The 27,424-nt window shown below is 42.8% G+C and overlaps 2 protein-coding genes across 3 annotated transcripts; one reads left to right on the plus strand and one right to left on the minus strand.

The window, feature by feature from the left end:
- Positions 1 to 13,599: 13,599 nt before the first annotated feature.
- On the minus strand, positions 13,600 to 14,958 carry LOC131907882 (tripartite motif-containing protein 43-like). The gene has a single exon (XM_059258952.1). It carries the CDS (start codon positions 14,956 to 14,958, stop codon positions 13,600 to 13,602), a length of 1,359 nt encoding a protein of 452 aa, XP_059114935.1.
- Positions 14,959 to 25,392: 10,434 nt separating this feature from the next.
- LOC131908568 (transcription initiation factor TFIID subunit 6-like) lies at positions 25,393 to 27,345 on the plus strand. Of its 2 annotated transcripts, XM_059259609.1 has the most exons (2): positions 25,393 to 25,518; positions 25,549 to 27,345. In XM_059259609.1, exons 1-2 carry the CDS (start codon positions 25,393 to 25,395, stop codon positions 27,343 to 27,345), a joined length of 1,923 nt encoding a protein of 640 aa, XP_059115592.1. The 2 variants fall into 2 exon arrangements, with proteins under 2 accessions (XP_059115592.1, XP_059115591.1); XM_059259608.1 differs by having other exon boundaries at positions 25,393 to 27,345.
- The last annotated feature ends 79 nt before the right edge of the window (positions 27,346 to 27,424 follow it).

A 27,424-nucleotide genomic window follows, 5' to 3' on the forward strand; every position in this document is an offset into this window, starting at 1 on the left:
ATGATTTTGCTATGTTAAAAATTGGAATGATTCTTGTCTACAAAGATATAAATAAACCTGAAGATTCAATGGATTCTCTTCTCCTTTGTAGCTTCATTTCAGCATTCCTAGTAGCCTGCATGTGTGTCTTCTTTTTAGATTAATTAATGAGCTAAATTAAATCTTTGACATGGATCTGCTTTTATATGTATGCAAGCACCAAGGGTTTATCTTTTCCTTAATAATTCATTTAATACTTTTGTAAAGTGGCTTTCTTTAAGCTTGCATGAGCCTGGTTGTATATTAGTCTGACTGGAGTTTCTACTGAACATGAAAAATGTAAATTACTCTCAGAGTGAGGAATAGCAGGGGATGGTTGGGGAATGGCAGATCTGAACTGACCTCTCCATACCTTGTACAAAAGTCTCAACTGTGTACATCTCCTACAAAACCAAAGCAACCTAGCTATGATCTGCATGACATTTTTATCTCTGACAATCAGCTGGACTTTCAAGTATGACACAGGACGATGAAAACAACATGAGCAATATTTTTCAGCTTGGCACTATCGCAGGAACTACTCTAAAGTGAAAGAAAATGCATCTCAGTTTGCTACTGCCTGCTGTTTGGCATGAACTCAACAGTTGTTCAAAGGTTCAGCCTCTGCTGGTTGTAGCAGAACACACCTGTGTTCTCACCAGTCAGGGGTAGAGGCAGGAGGACCTCAGGTTCAAGACTAGTCTAGGCTATATAGCCAGAGTGTTTCTCCAAAGAAGAACAACCAAGTACACATACAAAAAAAAAAAATCTTAAGTGAACATTTTTCCTTTCCTGTTCATAAAATTGAAGAACAAGAACACGGGATCAAATTTGGTAAATATCTTTTATTTTTGTCTTCTGTGTGTAGCTTATGTGTGCATGCATGTTTTTACATGTATGTGGGTATGTGTGTGTTAATGCATGTGGAGGCATAGTCTCTCAGTCAGAACTATAGATAGCCTTGTTAGCCAGCATGTCTTGGGAACTCTGTCTCTACCTGTGGAGGCTGAAATTACCAAAAAGCCAACACATCCATGCAGTGTTTACATGGGTTTCAGGTGATCTGAACTGTCCTCATCTTATATGACAAGCGTTCTAACAACTAAGCCATCTCCTCAGCACCTAGGAAAGTATCTTAATAGATAATACTGAAAGCATAATTTTCAAAATGTTTAAAAGTCAATAATTTTAAAATACACTCAAAATGGGTGGAAAACAAGTTTTTATTAAAGTCATTAACAAGTAGATGTTATTTTGTAGCCAACAGAGTTGATTACACAGTCAAGTTAGGATTAGAAGGTATTGTCTGTCTGTAGAGTTAGGGAACTGAGGATTCCCAAACCTGTTGAAAATCCAGGTGTGGTGCTACCCACATGTAATCTCAGCACTAGGAGACTGAGACAGAAAAATCATGAGGTTGAAGCCAGTTTGGGCCATATAGCAAGTTCAAAGCCAGCCTCAGCTACTTAGGAAAACTCCATCTTTAAAAAAGGAAGAAGAGGAGAAGGATGGCTAGAAGGAGAAGAAAGGGGAGGAATAGGAGGACAAGAAGGAAGGAGAGGAAGTGAGAGGAAAAAATAGAGAGCCTCTATGGATTGTGGGTCATTTAAAAAAATATTATAGTATTCATTCTTTGAAAATTTTATATATACATACACTGTACTTGGACCATGTTCACCTCCAATTCATCCCCTCCAACTTCTCCCAGATTCCACCGGTCCATGACCTTCATGTCCCTCTCAACTTTATAAACTTTTCTTTAAATGACTCATTGAGTCTGGCTAGTGCTGACAATATGTATATAGATTTGGGGCCATCTACTGGAACATAGTTAGCCTACCACGGATCACAACCTTAAGAAAACTGACTCTCAGGCCAGGCCTAGTGAGGTATGCCTTTAATCCCAGCACTTGGAAGGCAGAGGCAGGTGGAGCTCTATGAGTTCGAGGCTAGCCTAGTCTATAAAGCAAGTTCCAAGACAGCCAGGGCCATTACACAGAGAAACCCTGTCTGGAAATGGCTCCTACCAAAAAGGAAAAACTGACTCTCTCCCTCCCTTAGCAGTCATCAATTGTCAATAGCTCCACTCATGTGCCCCCCTCCATTCCATGTTGCAATGCTGTCTGTCTTGACTTGATACGAATTGGCTTACTAACTGGTAGATTTCCATAAAGTATTTTCATGTAGCCTAAATTTGACTAACCCGTCCACTACTCTATCCTTTCTCCAATCCCTTCACCTCATCTCCAATTAACCCTTCAAGCCCAAGTATTTCCCTCTCTTCCATAGCACATGCATTCTACATACCTCCAATTATATTTTTTACTTGGGTTATGAGATAGTAAGCTTCCAAATGGCCTTCCATATGCCTTTCTTTTGTATTACACCCTCTCTTCCAATTTTCTCCACAGTCTCTTACTCCTCCCTGCTTAAGCTTTTCAATCCTTAGTATTCTGCCTGTCTACTTTCATTTACCTGTAAACTAGTATCTCTGACTCTTACTGTATTACCCAAAGGCCCCTTTCTAGTCTCCTGGATTCTACTTGTACTCAAGCTAAACACAAAAAGCAAGAGATTCGAAACTGGGATGTCCACATAAGAGAGAAAATGTGGAATTTATCTTTCTGAGCCTGAATTACCCTGTGGTGGTTTGAAAGAAAATGGCCCCCATAGGGAATGGCACTATTAGGAGGTAGAGCCTTGTTGGAGAAGGTATGTCGCTGTGGAGGTGGGCTTTGAGGTATCATATATGCTCAAGCCACACCCAGTGAGACAGACTACTTCCTGTTGCTTACATGTCAAAATGTCAAACTGTCAGCTCCTTCTCCAGCACCATGTCTGCCTGCATGCTGCCATGTCCTACCATGATGATTATGAACTGAACCTCTGTACTATAACAGTTGCTGTGGTCATGGTGTCTCTTCACAGCAATGGAAACCCTAACTAAGACATACTCCATTCTATATACTTTGTTCCAACTTCATCCATTTACCTGCAAATTTATTGAATTTATTTTTCAATACGGCTGAATAATATTTCGTAGTGTGTATATATTGCATTTTTGTTATCCATTCATCTGTAGAAGTACTTTTAGGCTGGTTCCCTTTCCCATATGTTGTTGAGCATCTGTGACTAGGGATGTATAGGTATCTCTACAGTAGGATTTAAAGTCTTCAGGGGTATATGTCCAGGAGTGTCAAAGCTTCATCACATGGTAGTTCTAGTTCTAGTTTTTTGGGAAACCTCCAGTGCGATTTCAAAAGTGGCTGCACTAGTCTACACTCCTAACAACAGTATAGAAGAGCTTCTCTTTCACCTTCAGCATTTGTTGTCCTCCTGATGATGGCAATCTGACAGGGGAGAAATGGACTTTTAAAGTAGGTTCAATTTCCATTTCCCTGATGACTAAAGACATTGAGCATTTTTCAAGTGTTTCCTAGCCTTTTCTTCTTTTGCATGTGCATGTGAGTACATGTGCATACACACACACACACACACACACACACACACACACACACACACACACAAATAATAAGTAAATGAAATGCAAAATTCTTTTAAGCAGACTCTCACTATGTAGCCCAGATTGTCTTGAAACTCACTATGTAGACCAGACTTGGAAGCCTCGGCCTTCTAGTGTTCATGTACAGCCACACCTGACCCAATGTGAAAAACATTTAAAGAACAAGCATGGGGAAAGCTTCCTTGATCTCCCCCCACCAAAACTGGAATCCTTTTCTGTTTTGCAGAATACTTGGGGCTGCTCATAGATCAGTATTTGTTTAGAGCCAAGGACATGATTTCAGTCTTTCCCAAGAGTTCAATACTAACCTAAAGGTCATAAAATGCTGAATACCTTCCTCCTGTTGTAATATTCTATGTTGGGATTCAGAAGTGTACCGCCTTACTTGGTACTCTCTGGTCTTCTTATAAAGGACATTTGTTGTTGGATTTAGAGTTCACAAGGTCAATCCAGGGAGATTTAATCTTGAGATCAGCCACTCATCTACAAAAATACTCTTTCCAAATAGGAACATATTCATGAGTGTCCTGAGCTAAAACTTTGAATATATATGTTTGGTGTCAATAATTTCATCCACCAAAAACACTTTTCACCAATTTTAAGTCTAATCACTCAACACACATATGTTCCAGACCCCAAATAATGAGGGGACAAACAGTATAATATGGCTGGACACTGGCCTTCCATAGCAGATGATACTTATCATATAGTTTAGTTTGAACTCCTTGGTCATAAATAAATAGATAATATATACTAACCTCACAAAAGAAGCTGTCTTATCTACTCTGAAACCTCTCCATGTTAATTATTTTGGTAAATTCTAATAAACAATGTTGTCACTGATATCGATTTTTAATTGCCCCATCATTCAATGGATCTCAAGTATTTAGTTCAAGGTCATTCTTTTCAAAAAGTCTCATGACATGAAACGATTTTAATTAGTTTCAATGTGTTTTCTTTCACTAGAAATCAGAATTGTGTAGGAGCATTGAGTTCAGTGAGAACCAATTTCTTCCAGTGACAGCAGCATCCATCTGCCTAATGCTAACAGTACTTTTTTTTAGCCTGGTTTTCCTGCAGAGCATAGCCTGAGAAATGCAGGCTACTTATTAGAGAAATAACCTTTAGAGATTAGAGAAGGGCAGCAGGGCAAGAGGGAAAACAAAACAGGGATGTATTGCTGACTGAGCCAGTAAAATCAGCAACTGGCATCTTATTAAGCACATCTCAGGAACAAAGGAGGAAAGCATTTACTCCCACACTGGCTTCCATCTCTCACAGCCAAGGGTTCCCTGCACTCATCTGCAATGCACCTGTGCAGATGCTGAGCAGCTCCCAAATGTGTTTCAACAAATTGGACATGGATGATCTAAGTGAGATAGATCTCCTCAGAACTGGTCAAGGCATGTCCTAGACTTGTTACTCTAGTGGCAGAGAGAGTATGGGGTAGGACAAAAATGTTTGGTAGCTGAGCACAAGAGCTGGTCAATATACTTCTACTTCTTCACTGAGTCTCTGAGACTTCTCCTTACTAAGTTGGTTACCTTTAGCTAAAGAAACTACAGATTTGAGAACACTGTGACAGCATCAATCAGAAAACTGGACTTTGACCTCAAGAAATCAGGCCTTTTTCCTTAGGGAAGTCCTAACCTATATAAACGGAAAATAGTAACTAGACTTATGAATAGATGTGAGGATGAAATGAGAAACTATAAAACTCTCAGGTTAGCCAGGTGGTGGTGGCACACACCTTTAATCCCTGCACTTGGAAGGCAGAGGCTGGTGGGTCTCAGTGAGTTCAAGGCCAGCCTGGTCTACAAAATAAGTTCCAGGACAGCCAGCACTGTTACAAAGAGAAACCCTGTCTCAAAAAAAAAAAAAAAAAAAAAAAAAAAAAAAAAAAAAAAAACAAAAAAAAACCTCTCAGGCTAGGTGTCTTAGTTAAGGTTTCTATTGCTGTGATGAAACACCAAAAATCAAGTTGAAGAGAAAAGGGTTTACTTGGTTTACACTTTTACATTGCAGTCCATCATTGAAGGAAGCCAGGACAGGAACTCAAACAGGGCAGGAACCTGGAGGCAAGAGCTGATGCAGAAGCTATGGAAGGATGCTCCCAATGCCTTGCTCAGTCTTCTTTCTTATAGAATTCAGGACCATCTGCCCAGGGGTGGCACCACCTACAATGGGCTGGACCCTCCATGTCAGTCAACAATCACTAATTTTAAAAAATGCCCTACAAGCCTGCCTGTAGCCCAATTTCACTGAGGCACTTTTTTCAATTGAGGCTCCTTCCTCTCCAGTGACTCCAGCTTGTGTCAAGTTGACATAAACTAGCCAGCATGCTAGCGGATTAAATTAAAATCAGCCTTTTTATACATTTGGTGAATGGCCCCAAACTCAATCTGATTCTGACTCTAGCTACTTGAAGTTAGCACAAACACCACAGCTTAAGTTGCTCTCTCTCCCTCAAGACTGTCTTTCACTCTGGACACTAGCTTCAAATCTCCTATGATCCACAATCCACCAGCACTTTTGTTAAGCAGCCTAAAATTTCGGGGCTTCCTATATGCCCCCAAGTTCAGTAGTTGGCTAGAATGACTCACAGAACTCAGGCAAACGCAATTACCAAACAATAACAACAACATCAAAAAACCAAAACAACAACAGGAAAAAAAACCCCAAAGATGTGAAAGTGGAAGGAGACTTGGTGAAAGAAGATGATAAACAAGAGTGGGATCGGGGTCAGAGAAGGTTATAGGGGACAAAAAGAACCAAAATACACTATATACATGCATGAAATTTGCAGAGGTCTCTGTAACCTCCACGGCCAGCAGAGTATCTGAGGAAGACCAGAAGGCAATTTGGTTCAAAATGGCTAAAGTGCCAGTGTTGGTTCAAACTTTGGAAGTTTGACCCCAAGTGGTTTATTTTAGACACATTTAAGCATAGCACAATTTAGTGAAAACTTTTCTGATGAGTTTCAACTCAATCCTGTGTGCAGAATAAAGCATTTATAAATAACTTTGAGGAACAAAGTAAGCTAAAGATTGAACATGATCACATCAAAAGTCTTTGTAAAGTACACATTATACCTTCCACAAGGATAGGGTCTATAGATTGACTGATTAAAAACAAGCTTTTGATAAGGGTCTGGGGGAGCATCTAGTGTGGTCTTTGGCCACACAGATAGGACAAAGGTCATCAGGCTATAATTCACACCCCCTTCTAGCCTTCTGGGCAGATAACAGATATTATATTCCTTTCTTTGGAAGAACAACCCTGCCATGCTAACATTCCAGGTTCCCCTAGTGCTTATCTGGGAGCACAAAGACCTCCATGCCTCTTACAGAAATTGTCAAGCATTTTTTGTTTTTGTTTTTTTATTTATTTATTTATTTTTGGTTTTTCGAGACAGGGTTTCTCTGTGTAGCTTTGCTCCTTTCCTGGAACTCACTTGGTAGCCCAGGCTGGCCTCGAACTCACAGAGATCCGCCTGTCTCTGCCTCCCGAGTGCTGGGATTAAAGGCGTGCGCCACCACTGCCCGGCTTGTGTTTTTTTTTTTTTTAAATAAAAGGACGAATTTATTATAAACAACAACTTCCACCACTGAGGACATTCTAAACTCTGCCAGGAACTACAGACAAAGACCAAACACATTTTTAAAAATTATTCAACATTGTGATACATAGAGATACTGACTGCAACAATCATTGTTCTCAAGCTGGAGAAGCTCTTCCACATATTTCCATCCCTCTACCCCCTATACTGTTCTTCTATTAGTTTTTCTTTTTTTATTTAAAGAGTTAATATGGGGTTAGACATCACAGTGCACCCACATAATCTTTGCAAGGGGAGACTGAGGCAGGATGATTGGGAGTATCTTTGCAAGGGGAGACTGAGGCAGGATGATTGGGAGTTTGAGGTCAGCTGAAGATATACAGTAAGATCCTGTCTCAGTAATTTTTTTAAAAGGGCAAACTGTAAGAACTTTTAGTATCATAGAAAGAGTTGGAAGTAAAGAAGCAACAGTTCAATTTAATTTTTCTTGACAAATGCACAAAGTGTTTCGATTTTACTGATGTTTGAAATACAAAATATAAGCAGTCATGCCTTAGAATGTTCTAAATTGAATCACTGGACTAAATAAAATGAGGTTATCTAGGTCTAGATATGCCATCAACAGTTCTTGCTCTCAAGACATTAAAATTCTAGTCAGAGACATGACATTAACATAACACTCGCCAGAAGGAAAGATAAATAAATGTTCCAAAGAGCAGGCCAAGTCATATTGTGAGGAAGTTCCTGAGTAAGTTAACAAATGAATTCAATAAATAATAAATTCCAGTGAATAATAAACCCTGGATTCAGAGATTTAAGGAAGTGTTTACAAGCAAGCTTCACTCTCATGGTTAGAAGGATTTAAACCTTTCTTGGGAGGATAAGACATTTAAACCAATAGACCATCAGTAACCCATCTCTGGAGGTGAGAGTTAAAAGGGTGGTCCAAGAACAATTCATCTTTGCTGGACAGCACACGCACAGCAGCACAATCAAGTTTATGAGGGTCTTGTGTTAGACTGTGTTCTGCTCAGTAGCGATGAGTTATGGAGATCTGTTGAAGAGTGTATTGTATTAAAGGAAGGAAGGAAAGATCCCAAAGTCAGCATACAAAGGTGGAATGTGAAGTTGGTAAACTAATGAGGATTGATTCAGGTCATCAAAACCTTCTGTAGAAATAGGTAAAATAAAGAGGAAAAGGTGAAAATTATGTACATTTTTTTTTTATTTTTTTTTTATTTTTTGTTTTTCGAGACAGGGTTTCTCCGTGTAGCTTTGCGCCTTTCCTGGAACTCACTTGGTAGCCCAGGCTGGCCTCGAACTCACAGAGATCTGCCTGGCTCTGCCTCCCGAGTGCTGGGATTAAAGGCGTGCGCCACCACCGCCTGGCTTATTATATACATTTTTGAAATCACAAAAGTGAAGAGGGCCAAGAAGATAGTTGGAATGAAAACCAACTGGGCTCTGAAGCAAACAGAAGCTAACTACATTAATCTTCACTCGGGGTTTCTCCTTAAGAACATGCCTTGCCATTCTGCTAATAAGTAAAAAATCAGACCCAAGTGAAGTGAAGAGTTATTAGAGGTGGAGCTAGTGGTGTTTACAGCAGATCTACCTTAGGACTTCAAATGGTGAGGAAAGCACCTACTAAATTCTTAATAAAAATGCTTAAATCAAACGTCCTGTTCACAGTTTCTGGGCTCCAGTGAGATTTCTTTCTCTGATTGTCTTTAATAAATTAGCTGGTGGCTTGTCCACATGGGCATGGGCCATGTCTCTCCTACAGGTATCACTATGTAAAAGAAGCCTCAGGCAGGAAGAACAAGCCTCTCCTCCGAGAAGGCTGAAGGATTCAGAAGGCTGGCCCAGAATTTCAGCACTGATTGCAACCTGTGCACCTGACCCTCACTCAAGAAGCTTGGGTCTGACTAGGCAGAGTGTAAGAATAGCACAAAACTAAAATTCATTTGCAGCATTTCATTTGACCTTTACACCTCAAGAGATTTTTTTTTAAGACTTCATTGTTATTGTTCTACATTTGAGAAAATAGAGTAAGACTGGGCTTGGGGGGGGCGTGTGCGCATGTGCATTTTTGTTGAAACATGGTTACTTGGTTATCTTCCAACTTGCAGCCCTCCTGCCTCCTTTCCAGGCTGTGATGACAATCTTGGACCACTACATGGGGATTAAGATGGAAAAACTTTAATGCCGTTAACTCTTCTAACTGTTCTGAGTGGGAGAAGCAATGCTGTGAGCTCTTTCTGAACTAATGTTTTCCTATCTAGTGCATTAATAAGTCATTCACATGATATATTTACTGAGTCTACTTTCTGCTGTGGAATAATCCTTCTGTACACTGTGAATATGTATTATGCTCATTGGTTAATAAAGAAGCTGATTAGCCTATAGCAAGACAGGATAAAGTTAGGCAGGACAATCAAACTTAGGATACTGGGATGAAGTGAGAAAGTGGCCAAGAGGGACAGCGGGAGCAAGACATGCTGGAGAACAGGTAAAGCCGGATGGCAGTGGTGCCGCACAACTTTAATCCCAGCACTCGGGAGGCAGAGCCAGGTGGAGCTCTGTGAGTTTGAGGCCAGCCTGGGCTACCAAGTGAGTCCCAGGAAAGGTGCAAAGCTACACAGAGACACCCTGTCTCAAAATAAAATAAAATAAAATAAAATAAATAAAAGAACATGTAAAGCCATGAGTCACATGGCAATACATAGATTAATAAAAATGAGTTAATTTAAGTTGAAAGAGCTAGTAATAAGCCTGAGATATTGGCCAAACATTTATAATTTATATTAAATCTCCAATTCAAGTATTTGGGAAGCAGCTGGTCAGGACAGGAAAACTCTTCATACAAGTTTCTACATTTAATACATTTAGTGCTTGAACAAAAGTACAATCATTTTTACTAGAAATAGCACCATATTTTCCAGGCCCTTAAGTAATATTTCATTTTGTTTTGATTGATCACTTATTATTTCTAATTAAACAAAGTATAACTCCTCTAGGACAATGGAAAGTCTCTATCAATGGTAACAGACTTTATGGGGAGAGAGTCCTTAGAGGGGTACAAAGTTATGAAACTACTTTGTGAAAGATGGGGTTTTAAATCATTATGGAAAAATGGTTGAAAGGTTTACATAATTGATATAACTACCAATAAAGAGGAACCATAGCAACACATAGGTGGCGCCAATAGCAGTAGTGTGAACTGGAGTTTGCTCTGTACTGTTCCTTGCAGCAGCCTAGGTTCATTCAGAGATCCCACTCAGATCAAGCAAGGTTTTCTGACTGTCTTACAGAGAAGAACGTCAGGAAAAAGCATCATTAAGCAGACTTGGAGTTTATCACAAAGGGGTTTTAACACAGATTTAAGTATGGTGGTCACTAGAGAGGCACCCAGGGAAAGGATAGTATACAACCCAAAGACAAATGTGGGTTTTACAGGAGAATTGCATTTAAAAGTGTCTAGTGTTTCTACTGCTGTGACAACACACCATGACCAAAAAGCAAGGTGGGGAGAAAAGGGTTTATTTGGCTTATACTTCCATATTGCTGCTCATCATCAAAGGAAGTCAGGACAGGAACTCAAAGAGGGAATAAACCTGGAGGCAGGAGTTGAGACAGAAGCCATGGAAGGGTACTGCTTTCTGACTTGCTTCACTTGGCTTGCTCAGTCTACTTAATTATAGAAACCAGAACTACCATCTTAGGGATGGTACCCAACCCACAGCACGAGCTAGACCTTTCTTACCTCTACAAAATCCTTAGCCTCAAGAGCAACACCTCCTGTTTACTCTAGTCTTATATACCTTTCTGCTTTGCCGTCTTACTTCCTGGATTAAAGATGTGTGTGCTTCCCAGGCAAAGGCATGAGATCTCAAGTGCTGGGATTAAAGGTGTGTGCCATTATGCCTGGCTCTGTTCCCAGTGTGGCCTTGAACTCATGGAGGTCCAACCTATCTCTGTCGCACAAGTGATAGGATTAAGGGTGTGGGCCATCACTATCTTGCCTCTATGTCTAATAAAGTACCTGGCTCTGTTCTCTAATTCCCAGATGAGTTTTGTTGGGTTGCAAAAAATACCACCACCATGTCCCATGTTTAATCAGCTGTCATTTAGTTCTCATTCTATTGATGATGAGCAGTGAAGTTGTACTTTGGCTATTGTGATGAACACTTTATTTGTATGTATGGTACATATGCCCATGGGTAAATGTGTGTTTGGGTGAGGCCAGAGACGGATGTCAGATGTCCTGCTCTATTACACACCAGGTTATTCCCTTGATAAAGAGACTCTCATGGAACCTGAAACTCCATTTTAGCTAGGTGCCTAACCAGCATGATCCAAGGATATGCTTGTATCCAACCCTCAAAGCTAGGGTAAAAGACATGAGAGGCCTTGCCTGGCTTTTATATGGGTGCTGAGGATTTGAACTCAGATCTTTGTGTTTGCTCAGCAAATGCTCTTACTCACTGAGCCATCTCCCCAGGTACTGCTATGGACATTCTTTCCTATGACTATTCTAATACATGTCTCTTGGTGAATAAAAGTATAGATTTCTTGCATGCAGATACCTACAAATGACATTACTGAGTCATCGGGGGTAGACATGTTTAGCTCTCTTAGATCTTGCTATTTTACTAAAGTGATTGTGCCAGTTTGTACTGCTTCTGCTAAACATCAGAGTTTTAATGTGTTTCATTCTTATGAGAAAGGTATAACCCATGCTGCCCTGGAATTTCCCTATTTTTTCCCCAGTCTCTGGAGTAGTAGGATGACAGCTGTGCACTACCACACTCAAGCAGTCTATTTATTTTTAATGTCAAACGTCCATGATTTTCCTGGTGTTCTCCAGAACATGTAACACAAATCTTAAATGGTCTTATAAATAGAAAAAACACAGAGACAGATATTGGGGTGAAAGTTGAAAGATCAGAGAAACAGAACAAGCCATAGCCAACTCCTGAGGCAATCCTGTTTCCATGAATCCTCAGACTGAAAGCCCCTGAGGGTCTCAGTTGAACTGCTCTTTAGTTCCTGTCCCCTCCTGCCCTTTATACCTTTCTGTGCCCTGCCATCTTTCTTCCTCTCTCTGCCCAGCTACATCACTTCCTCTTTCTGCCCAGCTCTATCACTATCACTTCCTGTCTGTCTGTATTGACCTCCAGACCTGTATGGTTAACTAGTATTACTAGTATTGGGATTAAAGGCGTGTGCCACCACACCTTGCTCTGTTCCCAATGGGGCCTGGAACTCACAGAGATCTGGATGAATCTCTGCCTCCCGAACGAACGCTAGGATTAAAGGCATGTGCTACCACTGCCTGACTTCTATGTTTAATATAGTGGCTGTCTGTTTTCCTTTGATGGATCCCCAGGCAAGTTTTATTTGTTAGAGCACCAATAAAATATCACCACAAGAACCCTGGCACAAAAGGGACCAGACAGAGAACTACTGATCAGGTTTAGGTTTTGTACTCTGGGACTAAGGACAGAAAATGGAAGGTTGTTGTTTTGTTTGTTTGTTTGCTTGTTGTTGTTCTTTTAAGTTTTGCCATACACTTTTTTTTAATTAAGAAAAATCTATTCACTTTACATACCAATCACAGATTCCTCCTATTCCCTCTTCACAGCCCAAAGCCTTCCACCACAACCCACCCCCATCCCCACATTTTCCCAATCAAGGTGTCCCATGGGGACTCAGCGGAGCCTGGCACACTCAGCTGAGGCAGGGCCAAGACACTCCCCGCTGCACCAAGGCTGTGAAAGGTGTCACACCCTGGGCGCTGGGCTCCAAAAAGTCCACCAATGCACCAGGGACAGATCCCGATCCCCCTACCTGGGGGCCCCCCAAACAGTTCACACTAAACAACGGCCTCCCATATCCAGAAGGCCTAGTCTAATTCTATGTGGGCGGCACAGCTATTAGTCCACAGATCATGGATTTCCACTAGTGTGGCTGGTCTTCTCTGCACGTTTTCCCCTCGACATCCGCTGCCCACAGAACCCCTCCTCTCTCTCATTGATTAGATGCCCAGAGTTCAGCCTGGCGCCCGGCCGTGGATCTCTGCATCTGCTTCCATCAGTCACTGTATGAAGGCTCTGTGATGAGAGTTAGAGTATTCACTAGACTGTCGACAGAATAGACCAGTTAGAAAATTGGAGCTAGCATGACTGGATGTCAACATGCAGAAGATTGCAAACAGATCCATGATTTGTCACCATGCATAAAACTCAAGTCCAAGTGGATCAGAGACCTCAACATAAATCCAGTTACACTGAACTTGTCAGATGAGAAAGTAGGAAGTGGTCTTGAACGCACTGTCACAGAAGACCACTTCCTAAATATCACATCAGTAGCACAAACACTGAGAACACTTTTTGTCACTTAATAGTTTTATAATATTTAATAAACATAAATGAGGTTACAATACAGTAAGGAATACATAAAAACACTAAAGTACTGGGATTACATCTTCCGAGGATCACATGGGGCCAGTGGAGAAGAAAGGCCTGACAGAGGTATTGAAGGTGCCAGAAGGATACTTGTATATGAGAGAACTCTTGGCAACGTTCAGGAAACTTAAACATCCCTCCCCACAATCGAGGAACACACCAATCAGGCCCAGTGGTCTCTCTATATAGTGCTGGAATACTGGGCATGTGGTGAGGAGACTGTAATGATCACCCTCCTTGACACACACAAGAAGAAATGCACCCTCAGATTCAATGAGCTGGTTTCTGTTGCGTAACCAGGAATCCTTACAGACCCCTACAGCCCAGTCTGAGGAATTGTTCAAATCCAGCTCCCAGTAATATTTTCCTGAGATGAAGCACTCTGCTTTCCAGGAAGCCGAATAGGTTCCAGCAGAATCCAAAGGTGTATTCTCACCGTGAGGTCTGAAGCTGCATCTTCTCATGACGTTAAAGAGTTTCACATTGTTAGGGCATATGCTTGTAAATTCGAAGACAATGTTCACTTGGAAGTGGCTGTACCTTTCAGTTAGTCCACTGATGGGTAGAGAGCTGAGCTCTAGATCCAGAGTCTGGGGCACGCTCAGCTGCTGCTGCATTGACTCACTCCTCCTGAACATGTCATCCAAACCCTGGAGCAGTAGCTCATGTGGCTCCTGGGACATTGCCATCAGCTCCTGATACATTTCTCTTAGCTGTTGGCTCTTTTGGACCATCATGGCTTCCCTTCTCCTGAGCTTCTCTAAAACACGTTGGCCTTCGTTTTGCATACACTCAATATGTTGCTCTTCCTCTTGACCCCGCACCGGACACAGTCTCCTATACTCTGCTCTGACCATTTGCTCCCGCAGTGTCAAATAGTCCGTCCACAGAGTCGTCATTCTGTTCTCTGCCTCTATATTCCCTTTATTTTCTTGGATCTTCTCCCTCAAATACACCATTTGCTGTAAAAGTCTTTCCATTTGCCACTCAGCAGCCACTTCGATGGGACCGTGTTCGTGACCTCTGTGCTCATGGGAGTCAGAGCAGAGCTGACAGAGATAGATCCTGTTCTCAACACAGAAGATCTTCTTTGTCTCCTTGTGGGTCACACATTTATGCTCCTCAGAGCTCAGGTACTTCATGAGGCTGGCTTGTCTGGCAATGGACACCAGCTTCTTCAGAACAGTGTTGGTTCTGAAGTCCTTTTCCTCGGTTGGTTCCCTACACATAGGGCAATGGACAGGAAGCTGGATGTCTTCCCAAGAAAGGTGGAGGCAGGCTCGACAGAAGCTGTGGCCACAGCTTATGGTGACTGGGTCTGTAAGGCAGTTCAGGCAGATGAAGCAGGTGAGTTCTTCCTGGAAGGCTTGTGAGATGTCTGACTCCATTTCTCCACAGACTTGTCTCTGGCCTCAGCAATATTGAGTCAAGACAGAATAATATCAGTTCAGCTCTGGGGTCCAATCCTCAATGTGTAGATAGATCTAGCAGTCTCTGGAGCCAGAATGTTTGGAAACAGACTCTGTGTGGTCTGGTGAAGAATGAACCTGGCTGGCTCTTGGAGTGTCCTCTTATAGTCTCCAAAGACCACGCCCACTTCTTCCCAATTCGCTTTCCATTGGTGAGTTCCTGTAGATATATTCTAAATGGATGGAAGATTGATTTAACTCTGAGGCCAAGCTCCACAAACAAATCTCCACAAGCAAATCTCCACAAGATTTCCAGAGTCACTGCTTGCTTAGCTGGGTGTGGTAGCTCACACCTTTAATCCAAGTATCCTAGGGAATGGCCTGCTGAATTGGGAGGAGGTTTAGTTCAAGGCCTGCCAAGCCTAGACAGTGAGAACTTGTCTAAACAAAAATAATGAGTAGTTTTGCTACAATATTTACTCTTTCTAAAAATTTGTGGTGTGCTTATAATTTTACTTTTCCTTTTACAATTTAACAGATAATGATATCAACCTGTGATTTTAGCAAATATCGACATTAAAAGATTCTTATTTGTTCTTTGGTAGTTTTGGTCAACTTATTTTTATCATATTTACTTCAACTGAAACTCTTTGAGATTCATCTCCTTTCTCTACCCACTCAACTTTCTTTTCTTTTCTTTTTTTTTTTTTTGTTTTTTTTTTTTCGGTTTTTTGAGACAGGGTTTCTCTGTGTAGCTTTGCGCCTTTCCTGGAACTCACTTGGTAGTCCAGGCTGGCCTCGAACTCACAGAGATCCACCTGGCTCTGCCTCCCGAGTGCTGGGATTAAAGGCGTGCGCCACCACCGCCCAGCCCTGTTCTTTTCTTTTGTCTTTTTTTAAAAATACATGTTTGGGAAGCCGGGTGGTGGTGGCTCATGCCTTTAATCTCAGCACTCTGGAGGTAGAGGCAGGCGGATGTCTGTGAGGTCGAGGCCAGCCTGCTCTACAGAATGAGTTCCAAGACAAGCTCCAAAGCTACATAGAGAAACCCTGTCTCAAAAACAAAAACAAAATGAAAACAAACAAACAACAACAAAAAACACTAATTAGAATTAACTAAAACCCAAGAGGCTGAGATATTTGTCTCGTGAGGGAAGTTTCTTGATTGAATATCATTTCAAGTAGGAAAGCTCCACCTAAACTCACACATTTTGAGGTGTGAGAATACACCTTACATCTTAGCTGCATCTTCTGTTGGCAGCCTTTAAAGGGTTTGCTTTTTGTTAACTTGCCCTTACTCTCACTGGCCAGTTCATCCTTTCACTGGTATAAGAGCCTTTTTGGTGGTTGGGGATTCCAAAGTATACTGAAGACCAGTTGAGACATCCAGCCTTGCAGACTGAACAAATGCTCTTTCTGTCTCTCTGTCTCTCTCTCTTTCTCCCCCCCCCCATTTCTCTGTATGTGTGTGCCTGAGTATTCATTTAGTTTTGTTCCTCTAGATTCAGAGGGGTTACCACACTTATCTCTTGGGTTTTACTTAATTCCACATGTGGTCAAGTTGACAACCAGGGATAGCCATCACTATTCCTTCAAACTTTCCCACATCCATATCAACATATTCATTGTTCTAGTCTTGTCTATGTAACCATTTCTAGGAGAGACTGCTTCACAGCACATTTCCTAGTATTCTGACTCTTACTATCTTTTCTGACACCTCTTCAACACTATTTCTAGAGCCATTGCAAATATTGTGAATAGAACAGCAAGGGAAACATAAAATTAGGAAAAATTAATTATTCGTTGAAGTAGTTTCATGCCTTCAGATAGAGACTGTAAGAAAGAATGGGTGGGGATGGGTGAATAGACAGCTCCACTCTCTTGTTTGGATTCTATGTTGTCTTCCAGAATTCTTCAGCTGGATCAATCTCTAGTTGTTCATATGGTGGTTTATATGATACTGATCCCTTTATGTAACACACATCTTAAAAAGTCTTATTAACAAAAAACCCAGAGGCAGACATTGGGGTGAAAACTGAAAGCTCAGAGAAGCAGAGCAAGCCAACTACAAATTCTAACCTCTATGAAATATTCACTCTCAAGACAGCGAGATCCTCTTTCCTCATGCCTTATAGAACTTTTTCTGCCCTGCTATCTTATTCCTGGAATTAAAGTTGTGTGTACTTCCCAAGCAAAGGCATGCATTCTCAAGTGTTGGGATTAAAGGTGTGTGCCACCTCCCCCAGCTCTGTTCTCAATGTGGCCTTGAACTCACAGGGATCTGTTTCCCAAATGATAGGATTAAGGGTGTGTACCAACACTATCTAGTCTCTATGTCTAATAAAGTGGCTGGCTCTGTCCTCTAATCCCCAGATAAGTTTTATTGGGGTGCAAAATGTATCACCACTTTGTCCCATGTTTAATCAACTGTAATTTATTTCTCTTTCTATTGATGATGAGCACTGAAGTTGTACTTTGGCTATTGTGATGAATACTTTATTTGTAGGTATGGTACAAATGTTTTTGGGTATATGTGTGTTTGGGTGAGGCCAGAGAAGCATGTCAGATGTCCTGCTGTATTACACACCAGGTTATTCCCTTGATTCAGGGTCTCTGACTGAACCTGAAACTCCATTTTAGCTAGGTGCCTAACCAGCATGATCCAAGGACATGCTTGCATCCAACCCTCAATGCTGAGGACAATTTCAACAGCCATGCCATATTGCCTGCCTGAGTTAAGTTTCTGTTGTCCAGTATTGAGCCACTAACCAGAAACTTTTGACATGCCTGGACAAGTCCTGAGTTACTAGAAAATAACTTAACATTTCCTTATCTTTCTGCTACAGTGACCATTAGTAGCAATGTTTTGTGGTTAGGTTGCTTGATTGGTGAATGAAGGGACAAGAGACACAAAGAATTGACAGCAAGACAGTATTCTGATCAAGCTGCAAAATTTTATTTTCTCAGGTGGGTTTTATAGTAAGCAGACCAGGAAACTTTCTTTGGGAAAAGATCAGGGGACTGTTGAGTTGCCAAGCAACCCAATCGAGCAACCTAACCACAAAACATTGCTACTAATGGTCACTGTAGCAGAAAGATAAGGAAATGTTAAGTTATTTTCTAGTAACTCAGGACTTGTCCTGGCATGTCAAAAGTTTCTGGTTAGTGGCTCAATACTGGACAACAGAAACTTAACTCAGGCAGGCAATATGGCATGGCTCTTGAAATTGTCCTCGCCATCTCCTCCCTTCATCTTGTTTTATGAGGGAGTGTGCCCACCTGAAAGATGGTGGACCTTAACCAGCTTGGGGAGACATTGATCTGACTCCTCCTAGAGCCGCTGCAGGCTTGAGAAAAAGGATACTTTTAGGGGAGGAGAGGGCTTAGGCATTTTGGTGCCTCTAGATACCAACTTCTATGCAAGTCAGGTTTGTCTCTCAGGGAATCCGAACCACGGGCTATTAAATTAGCCTTCCCGTGCAGTGCTTGGCCTTGCACCCTTGCAGTGTCCATACTGGCTGATGCCAATAAGCATAGGTTCAGACTTTATGCTGCTCCTAAAGGAGAAGAGGACTGAGAAATATCACAGGGACCACATCCTCGATCCAGCCTTTCGAGCCGATGGTAATGAACCTGTATAGCTTTTGATGACAGGGAGTCTATTTGTTTTTTGATGAGTCAGATTAGCCTGCCAATTATAAAGGGACCCAAAGTTACAAATAACAAAAGGCTGACTAATGGTCATGTGAGAGGCATTAAAAGGGAGAACACGGATAATTTCCACCAGTCATCTGCTGTGGCAGAGAATTGCTGCTTATGTAGCTCTAGGCTAAGTTTATGTAGCTTATTTATCTGGGTTTCTACCATTCCAGACTCATTAATAATATAATAACAACATTCTTCCCTCAGAAAAAGGCATGTACCACCCTTTTCTGCTGTCAGTAGGTCCAAGGCCTGTCATTTTTGTAGGGCAACCTGTGCAAGAGAGGTTCACTGCCTCTGGAGGGAGGATAAGGATGCTGCAGAAGCCTCAATTGCTACTACTTGAAGTTGCTTGGATAGGTGAGCGGTTGTTATGAGGAAATGACCCAGAACTCCTCCTGCCAAGCCTGTAGAGACCAGAGAGGTGGCAAGGGAAATTCCAGCCACAAGGGGCAAGAAGACAGCTCTTTTTTGCTTGGGGTGGGGGGAGTCCCATCCCAAGAACTCCGCAGGGGTCCTGAGCATAAGTTGTGGGATCAGAGTGACAGGTAGGCAGAGCAAGTCCTGTGGGATAGGGATGGTCAAATTTTTTGATAGAGTGCCATTGTACCAAAAGAAAAATCCGGTGGTGGTGGGGGGGGGGGGCAAAAGGATGATTGGGTAATACAGTCTGGTTGCAAAAGGGAAGGGAAACACTAGAAAAGCAAAAATCAAACTTGGAGTGGCCTGGGTCATGAAACAAGGGTACTTCAGGGATGGGGCAGAAGCCATGGGAATTATCAGTGTTGGTGCAATTAAGGACCTGAAGCAGGGGTACTGCTATCAGGGGAGGATTTCCCAAGGCTGCACATAGGAAGCATGATGAGAGATTCTCAATGCCAGTAACATTGGCAAATATAAGACCTTCTCGGAGAAGGGAAAGCCAAGAAAATGGAGAGGAGGGGGATCACAGTTGTGTCATTAAATTTTTTTCTTGTATAAGGATATTATGATGGACCGTAGATTGTACTTGTACATAAGAGCGCCAAATGTAAAGTCTGGAGCTAGGTCATGTGGCAGTTCGGGCCGTATACATGGCTCCTTCTACTGGACTAGTCCATCGTGAGTCCCACGGGTCCCAAACCACTAGGGAATATCCTGTAGATGTCTTATAAAATTTAGGGCCATTCCATTCTCTCCCAATTACCTGTCCCTTAGCAGGAGGAATGGCATCATGAATTTTGCAGTAAGCATAGGGGCATCCTATGCTTTTCTCTTTCAAATAAGTTTTGCAATTGTGAACAGTCTGATTATACAAAAAACAGATAGCAGGAGCCACCTTGCCGGGGGAATTATGGAAATCAGTAAAGTTGAGTAAAATGGGATTCTGACATCCTTGCAAGGGGCAATCAGTGGTAGCCAATAGGTGACCAAAGGTCTGTGTTTTAGCATAATTAGTATAATTTTCAGTCAAATAAAAACACCATGCAAATGGGGATGTGTTGACCTGTCTCTGGTCTTGATAAGAAGGTACAGGCAGCAGCAAGATCCAGAATATCCAGGGGAATTCTCCCAGTTTTTTCTTCATCAGCATCTGTAAAGAAGGAGAAGGAAAGGGAAAACGACCTCAGGGGCTATCCTTTTCCCTGGGTGATTGGTTAGAGTTGATTTGTTTAACTAATCTCTCAGGGAGCCAACGAGGACCTCCCTCTGTTTGGTCATAGATGCATGCTGACCCTCGACCCCAAATCAGGACTGGGTTGGGCCCTTTCCACTGGGCAGTTAAGGGGTCTCGCCACATGACCAATGCTTGGTGGCTTTGAGTTTCTGGATGCCAAATGTGATTCGCTGCAGACTTTTCATTCTTGTCCAAGGTAAGAAAATTAAGGACAAAAAGAGCATGATGTAAAAGATTTTGGGGATTGCCTCACGTATCATACAGGCTTCCCTTCTTTAATTTATGAAGTATGGATTTTGATGAGTCTGATGAGCACGTTCAACGATGCCCTGGCCTGGGGGTTATAAGGAATGTCAGTGACATGCTTAATCTGATGTTGTTGGCAAAAAGATTGAAAATTTTTTCCAGTATAGCCTGGGCCATTATCAGTTTTTATAATTTTAGGCTTTCCTAGGACAGAAAAGCATTGTAAATTATGGGAAATAACATTTTTGGAGGCCTCTCCAGCCAGGAGAAAGGCAAATATAAAACCACTAAAGGTATCAACTGTAACATGTATGTATTTAAGTTTGCCAAATTCAATTAAATGAGTAACATCCATTTACCAAATTTCACTGGGAACCAAGCCCCAGCAGTTAACTCCCAGATGTTGAACCGGGAGGGAGACAGCACAGTCAGTGCAATTTTTAACAATTTCTCCTGCCTGTTCTCAGGTAAGCTTAAACAACAAACGAAGGGAATGAGGGTTTAAATGGTGAAGAGAGTGTGCTTGAGCAGCCTGAGAAAGGGATCCTGTAAGAACATGAAAAACTAATTGTGTGGCGGCATCAGCCAAGGCATTTCCTTCAGATAGAGGACCAGGCAATTTTAAATGGGCCCGTAGATGGCCAATAAAAAAGGAGCACTGTGTAGCCATAATCAAGGGGTTCAGCTGAAGAAAGATTGGAGCTGCATTGGTAGAGGGTTTAATAAAGGGAACAGTTTCCAATAAGGGAACAGAATGGGCAACATAAGCACTATCAGTATACAAATTAAAGGGTTGAGAATGAAATAATTGGAAAAACTTGAATGACTGCATAAAGTTCAACAAGCTGTGCTGAGGAATATGGGGAGAGGCAGGAGGTAGCCTTTCCGTCCATAACATAGGCAGCAACTCCATTGGCTGAGCCATCTGTAAATACCAGGGGAGCCTCCCTTATAGGTTGTGAGGCAGTTAATTTAGGGAAAACAAAGGAATGAATTCTGGAAAACTGTAACAAGGGATCACTAGGATAATGGTTATCGATAGTACCAAGGAAGGAGGAGCAGGCAATGGGCCATTCATCATTTGTTTGAAGCAGCCGATCTAATTGTTCTTGCCTATAGGGGACAACTATGGAGTCAGGATCTTTTCCAAAGTATTGGCGACTTGTTTCTCTGCCCTTAATAATTAGCTTGGCCATTAAAGATGGATAAATGGCCAGCACCTTTGAGGGAGAGGTGGGTAGGTGGACCCAGAGTAAGGGATTTCCTCTTTTTTCTTCTCTGATAGTTATTTGATGCCAGAGGACTAGACGTAGTGGGTTGAGGAATATTAATGCTGACAGAATGACAGAGAGTGGATGGGAGTACTCATTCAGGGCTTTTTCTCCCTCCTTAATTAATTTTTGAACATTAGGAGAATGATTATAAGTTTTTAAGACATCATTAATTAAATTCTAGTAGGAAAAGGTTTGGACGGGCATCTTTTCAGGACCAAAGGTCTGGTAAAAACCATTTAAACAATCACCAACCCATCTCCAGCGTTTTTCATCTATGGTTCCTTCTTGGGGAAGCCAAGGACAGACATCTCCAATATAGTCAAGAAATTTTTTTAAGTCTTTCTTTTTAACCGTAATTTCTCGTGTCTTGAGAGACTGTTTCAGTCCCAAAATAAACAAATCCTGTTTATTAAATGCATGTCACATGGTAAACTTACCTTGCGTCATCACATTAAAACTCCTCCGGATCTGACTCACGGCCCAAGGGTTTCCGTGGCAATCACTGACCAGACCTTCAATCGTGGAGCCGTCTTCCATGGTGGTCCAAATCTTAGGCAGGCCTGCCTTGGTGTGTGATGACGTTCACCACTCCTCTGTGTCCTAGAGCCTCACATTGGGCGCCAGTTGTCCCAGCCAGCAGGATCTTCAGCAGAGACTCTAGAAGGGGACATGGCAAATGAAGGTACAAGAGACACACAGAATTGACAGCAAGACGGTATTCTGATCAAGCTGCAAAATTTTATTTTTCTCACATGGGTTTTATAGTAAGCAGACCAGGAAACTTTCTTTGGGAACAGATCAGGGGAGTGTTGAGTTGCCAAGCAACCCAATCAAGCAACCTAACCACAAAATATTGCTACTAATGGTCACTGTAGCAGAAAGATAAGGAAATGTTAAGTTATTTTCTAGTAACTCAGGACTTGTCCAGGCATGTCAAAAGTTTCTGGTTAGTGGCTCAATACTGGACAACAGAAACTTAACTCAGGCAGGCAATATGGCATGGCTGTTGAAATTGTCCTCAGCATTGAGGGTTGGATGCAAGCATGTCCTTGGATCATGCTGGTTAGGCACCTAGCTAAAATGGAGTTTCAGGTTCAGTCAAGACCCTGAATCAAGGGAATAACCTGGTGTGTAATACAGCAGGACATCTGACATGCTTCTCTGGCCTCACCCAAACACACATATACCCAAAAACATTTGTACCATACCTACAAATAAAGTATTCATCACAATAGCCAAAGTACAACTTCAGTGCTCATCATCAATAGAAAGAGAAATAAATTACAGTTGATTAAACATGGGACAAAGTGGTGATACATTTTGCACCCCAATAAAACTTATCTGGGGATTAGAGGACAGAGCCAGCCACTTTATTAGACATAGAGACTAGATAGTGTTGGTACACACCCTTAATCCTATCATTTGGGAAACAGATCCCTGTGAGTTCAAGGCCACATTGAGAACAGAGCTGGGGGAGGTGGCACACACCTTTAATCCCAACACTTGAGAATGCATGCCTTTGCTTGGGAAGTACACACAACTTTAATCCCAGGAATAAGATAGCAGGGCAAAAAAGTTCTATAAGGCATGAGGAAAGAGGATCTCGCTGTCTTGAGAGTGAATATTTCATAGAGGTTAGAATTTGTAGTTGGCTTGCTCTGCTTCTCTGAGCTTTCAGTTTTCACCCCAATGTCTGCCTCTGGGTTTTTTGTTAATAAGACTTTTTAAGATGTGTGTTACATAAAGGGATCAGTATCATATAAACCACCATATGAACAACTAGAGATTGATCCAGCTGAAGAATTCTGGAAGACAACATAGAATCCAAACAAGAGAGTGGAGCTGTCTATTCACCCATCCCCACCCATTTTTTCTTACAGTCTCTATCTGAAGGCATGAAACTACTTCAATGAATAAATAATTTTTCCTAATTTTATGTTTCCCTTGCTGTTCTATTCACAATATTTGCAATGGCTCTAGAAATAGTGTTGAAGAGGTGTCAGAAAAGATAGTAAGAGTCAGAATACTAGGAAATGTGCTGTGAAGCAGTCTCTCCTAGAAAAAGTTACACAGACAAGACTAGAGCAATGTATATATTGATATGGATGTGGGAAAATTTGAAGGAATAATGATGGCTATATGTGGTTGTTAAATTGACCACATGTGGAATTAACTAAAATTCAAGAGATATGTGTGGGAACCACTCTGAATCTAGGGGAACAAAACTAAATGAATACTCAGGCACACACACAGAGACAGACTGGGGGTGGGAGAGAGAGAGAGTGAGAGAGAGAGACAGAGAGAGAGAGAGAGACAGAGACAGAGAGACAGAGAGACAGAGACAGACAGAGACAGACAGAGAGACAGAGAGACAGAGAGACAAAGAGAGAGCAAGCAGATATGTTCAGTCTGCAAGGCTGGATGTCTCAGCTGGTCTTCAGTGTACTTTGAAATCCCCACCCCCAAAAAAGGCTCTTATACCAGTGATGGGATGAATTTACCAATGAAAGCAAAGGCAAGATAACAAATAGAAAAGATGAGTTTCCTTCCTCCATGTCCTTTGTAGAGGCTTCCACCATAGATGCAACTAAGATGTAAGGTATATTCTCACGCCTCAAAATATGTGATTTAGGTGGAGCTTTCCTACTTCAAATGATATTCAATCAAGAAAATTCCCTCACGAGACAAACATCTCAGCTTCTTGAGTTTTAGTTAAATCTACATGATGATTTTTGTTGTTGTTATTTGTTTGTTTAGTATTTTTGTTTTTTGATTTTGAGACAGGGTTTCTCTGTGTAGCATGGAGCCTGTGTTGGAACTCACTCTGTAGAGCAGGCTGGCCTGGACCTCACAGACATCAGCCTGCCTCTGCCTCCAGAGTGCTGGGATTAAAGGCATGAGCCACCACCACCCGGCTTCCCTGTGTATTTAAAAAAAAAAAAGAAAAAAGAAAAAAGAAAAGAACAGAGAGTTGAGTGGGTAGACAAAGGGGATGAATCTCAAAGAAGTTGCAGTTGAAGTGAATATGATAAAAATAAGTGGAACAAAATTATCAAAGAACTGATAGGGATCTTTTAATGTTGATATTTCCTAAAAATCACAGATTGATATCATTATCTGTTACATTGTAAAAAGAAAATCAAAAATATAAGCAAACCACAAAATATCTAGAAACAGTAAAATATTGTAGCAAAATTACTCATTTTTTTTAGACAAGTTTTCACTGTCTAGGCTAGGCAGGCCTTGAACCAGAACTCCTCCCAATTCAGAAGGCCGTTCCCTAGGATTCTTGGATTAAAGGTGTGAGCGACCACACCCAGCTAAGCAGTGACTTTGGAAATCTTGTGGAGATTTGCTTGTGGAGACTGGCCTCAGAGTTAATTCAATCTTCCAATGGAAAGCAACTTGGGAAGAAGTGGGCGTGGTCTTTAGAGACTATAAAAGGACACTCCTAAGCAGCTCTTTGGCAGCCTGGCTCCATATCTCTCCACCCTGGGGTGGCATCCTTCCAGGGACAGGAGTTGGAATTCCAGTATGGCCGAAGAAAAGAAGCTGAAACTCAGCAATACTGTGTTGCCCCCTGAGTCCATGAAGGTGGTAGCAGAGTCCATGGGCATTGCTCAGATTCAGGAGGAGACTTGCCAGCTCCTGACAGATGAGGTCAGCTACCGCATCAAGGAGATTGCCCAGGATGCTTTGAAGTTCATGCACATGGGAAAGCGGAGGAAACTCACTACCAGTGACATTGACTATGCATTGAAGCTAAAGAACGTGGAGCCACTGTATGGCTTCCATGCTCAGGAATTCATCCCTTTCCGGTCAGCCTCTGGTGGGGGCCGGGAGCTTTACTTCTATGAGGAGAAGGAAGTGGACCTGAGCGATATCATCAACACCCCTCTGCCTCAGGTGCCTCTGGATGTCTGCCTCAAAGCACATTGGCTGAGCATTGAAGGCTGCCAGCCAGCTATACCAGAGAATCCACCCCCAGCACACAAAGAGCAGCAGAAGGATGAGGCCACGGGACCCCTGAAGTCAGCAAAGCCAGGCCAAGAAGAAGATGGACCCCTGAAAGGCAAAGGTCAAGGGGCAGCTGCAGCTGATGGCAAAGGAGAAGAGAAGAAAGCACCTCTTTTCCTGGAGGGAGCCCCTTTGCGCCTGAAGCCCCGCAGCATCCATAAGCTGTCAGCGGAACAGCAGCTGTATTACAAAGCGATCACAGAAGCCTGTGTAGGATCCTGTGAGGCCAAGAGAGCTGAAGCTCTGCAAAGCATTGCCACCGACCCGGGGCTCTATGACGTGCTACCATGGTTCAGTATCTTCATCTCTGAGGGGGTCCGTGTAAACGTGGTTCAGAATAACCTGGCCTTGCTCATCTATCTGATGCGCATGGTGAAGGCCCTGATGGACAATCCCACGCTCTATCTAGAGAAATATGTGCACGAGCTGATTCCTGCAGTCATGACCTGCATTGTGTGCAGACGGCTGTGCCTGCGGCCGGATGTGGACAATCACTGGGCACTCCGGGATTTTGCTGCCCGTCTAGTGGCTCAGATCTGTAAGCATTTCAGCACAACCACCAACAACATCCAGTCCCGGATCACCAAGACCTTTACTAAGTGCTGGGTAGATGAGAAGACTCCGTGGACAACTCGATATGGCTCCATTGCAGGCCTGGCAGAGCTGGGACACAATGTGATTAAGACGCTGATTCTGCCCAGGCTGCAGCAGGAAGGGGAACGGATCCGCAGGGTCCTGGATGGGCCTGTGCTGAGCAACATTGACCGTATAGCAGCAGACCGTGTGCAGAGCCTTCTCCTGAAACACTGTGCCCCGGTACTGGCGAAGCTGCGCCCTCCACCTGACGATCAGGATGCCTACCGGGGAGAATTTGGGTCCCTTGGGCCTCTTCTCTGCTCCCATGTCGTGAAGGCTAGGGCCCAGGCTGCTCTACAAACTCAGCAGGTCAACAGGACCACACTCACCATCACACAGCCTCGGCCCACACTGACCCTCTCGCAGGCCCCTCAGCCAGGCCCTCGGGCCCCTGGCTTAGTGAAGGTTCCTGGTTCCACTGCCTTGCCTGTCCAGACACTGGTGTCTGCTAGAGCTGCTGCCCCTCCTCAGCCTTCTCCTCCTCCAACCAAGTTTATCGTAAAGTCCTCATCTTCCAGTGCCTCATCGACCCAGCGGGGCTTGTCCCTGGGCACCTCAGCTCCTGGCTCAGGCTCTACCACGACCTCTCCTGTCACCACCACGGTTCCCAGCGTGCAGCCTCTCATCAGAGTGGTCTCTAAGGCCACCACCGGACAGCCAAGCACAGCCCCTGCTGGCCCTGGCCATGTTCAGAAATACATTGTGGTCTCCCTTCCCCCAACAGGGGAAGGCAAAGGAGGCCCTCCTTCTCATCCTTCTCCAGTCCCTCCCCCATCATCTTCGCCATCCCCACTTGGGGGCAGTGCCCTCTGTGGGGCAGAAGCAGGAAGCTGAGGACAGCCCACCTCCAGCTCCAGGTACTCCTAAGGCTAATGGCTCCCAGCGAATTGAACCTGGCTCCCCTCAGCCTGCT

The sequence above is a fragment of the Peromyscus eremicus genome, chromosome 4 (genome assembly GCF_949786415.1).
Source record: "Peromyscus eremicus chromosome 4, PerEre_H2_v1, whole genome shotgun sequence".
Classification (NCBI taxonomy): domain Eukaryota; kingdom Metazoa; phylum Chordata; class Mammalia; order Rodentia; family Cricetidae; genus Peromyscus; species Peromyscus eremicus.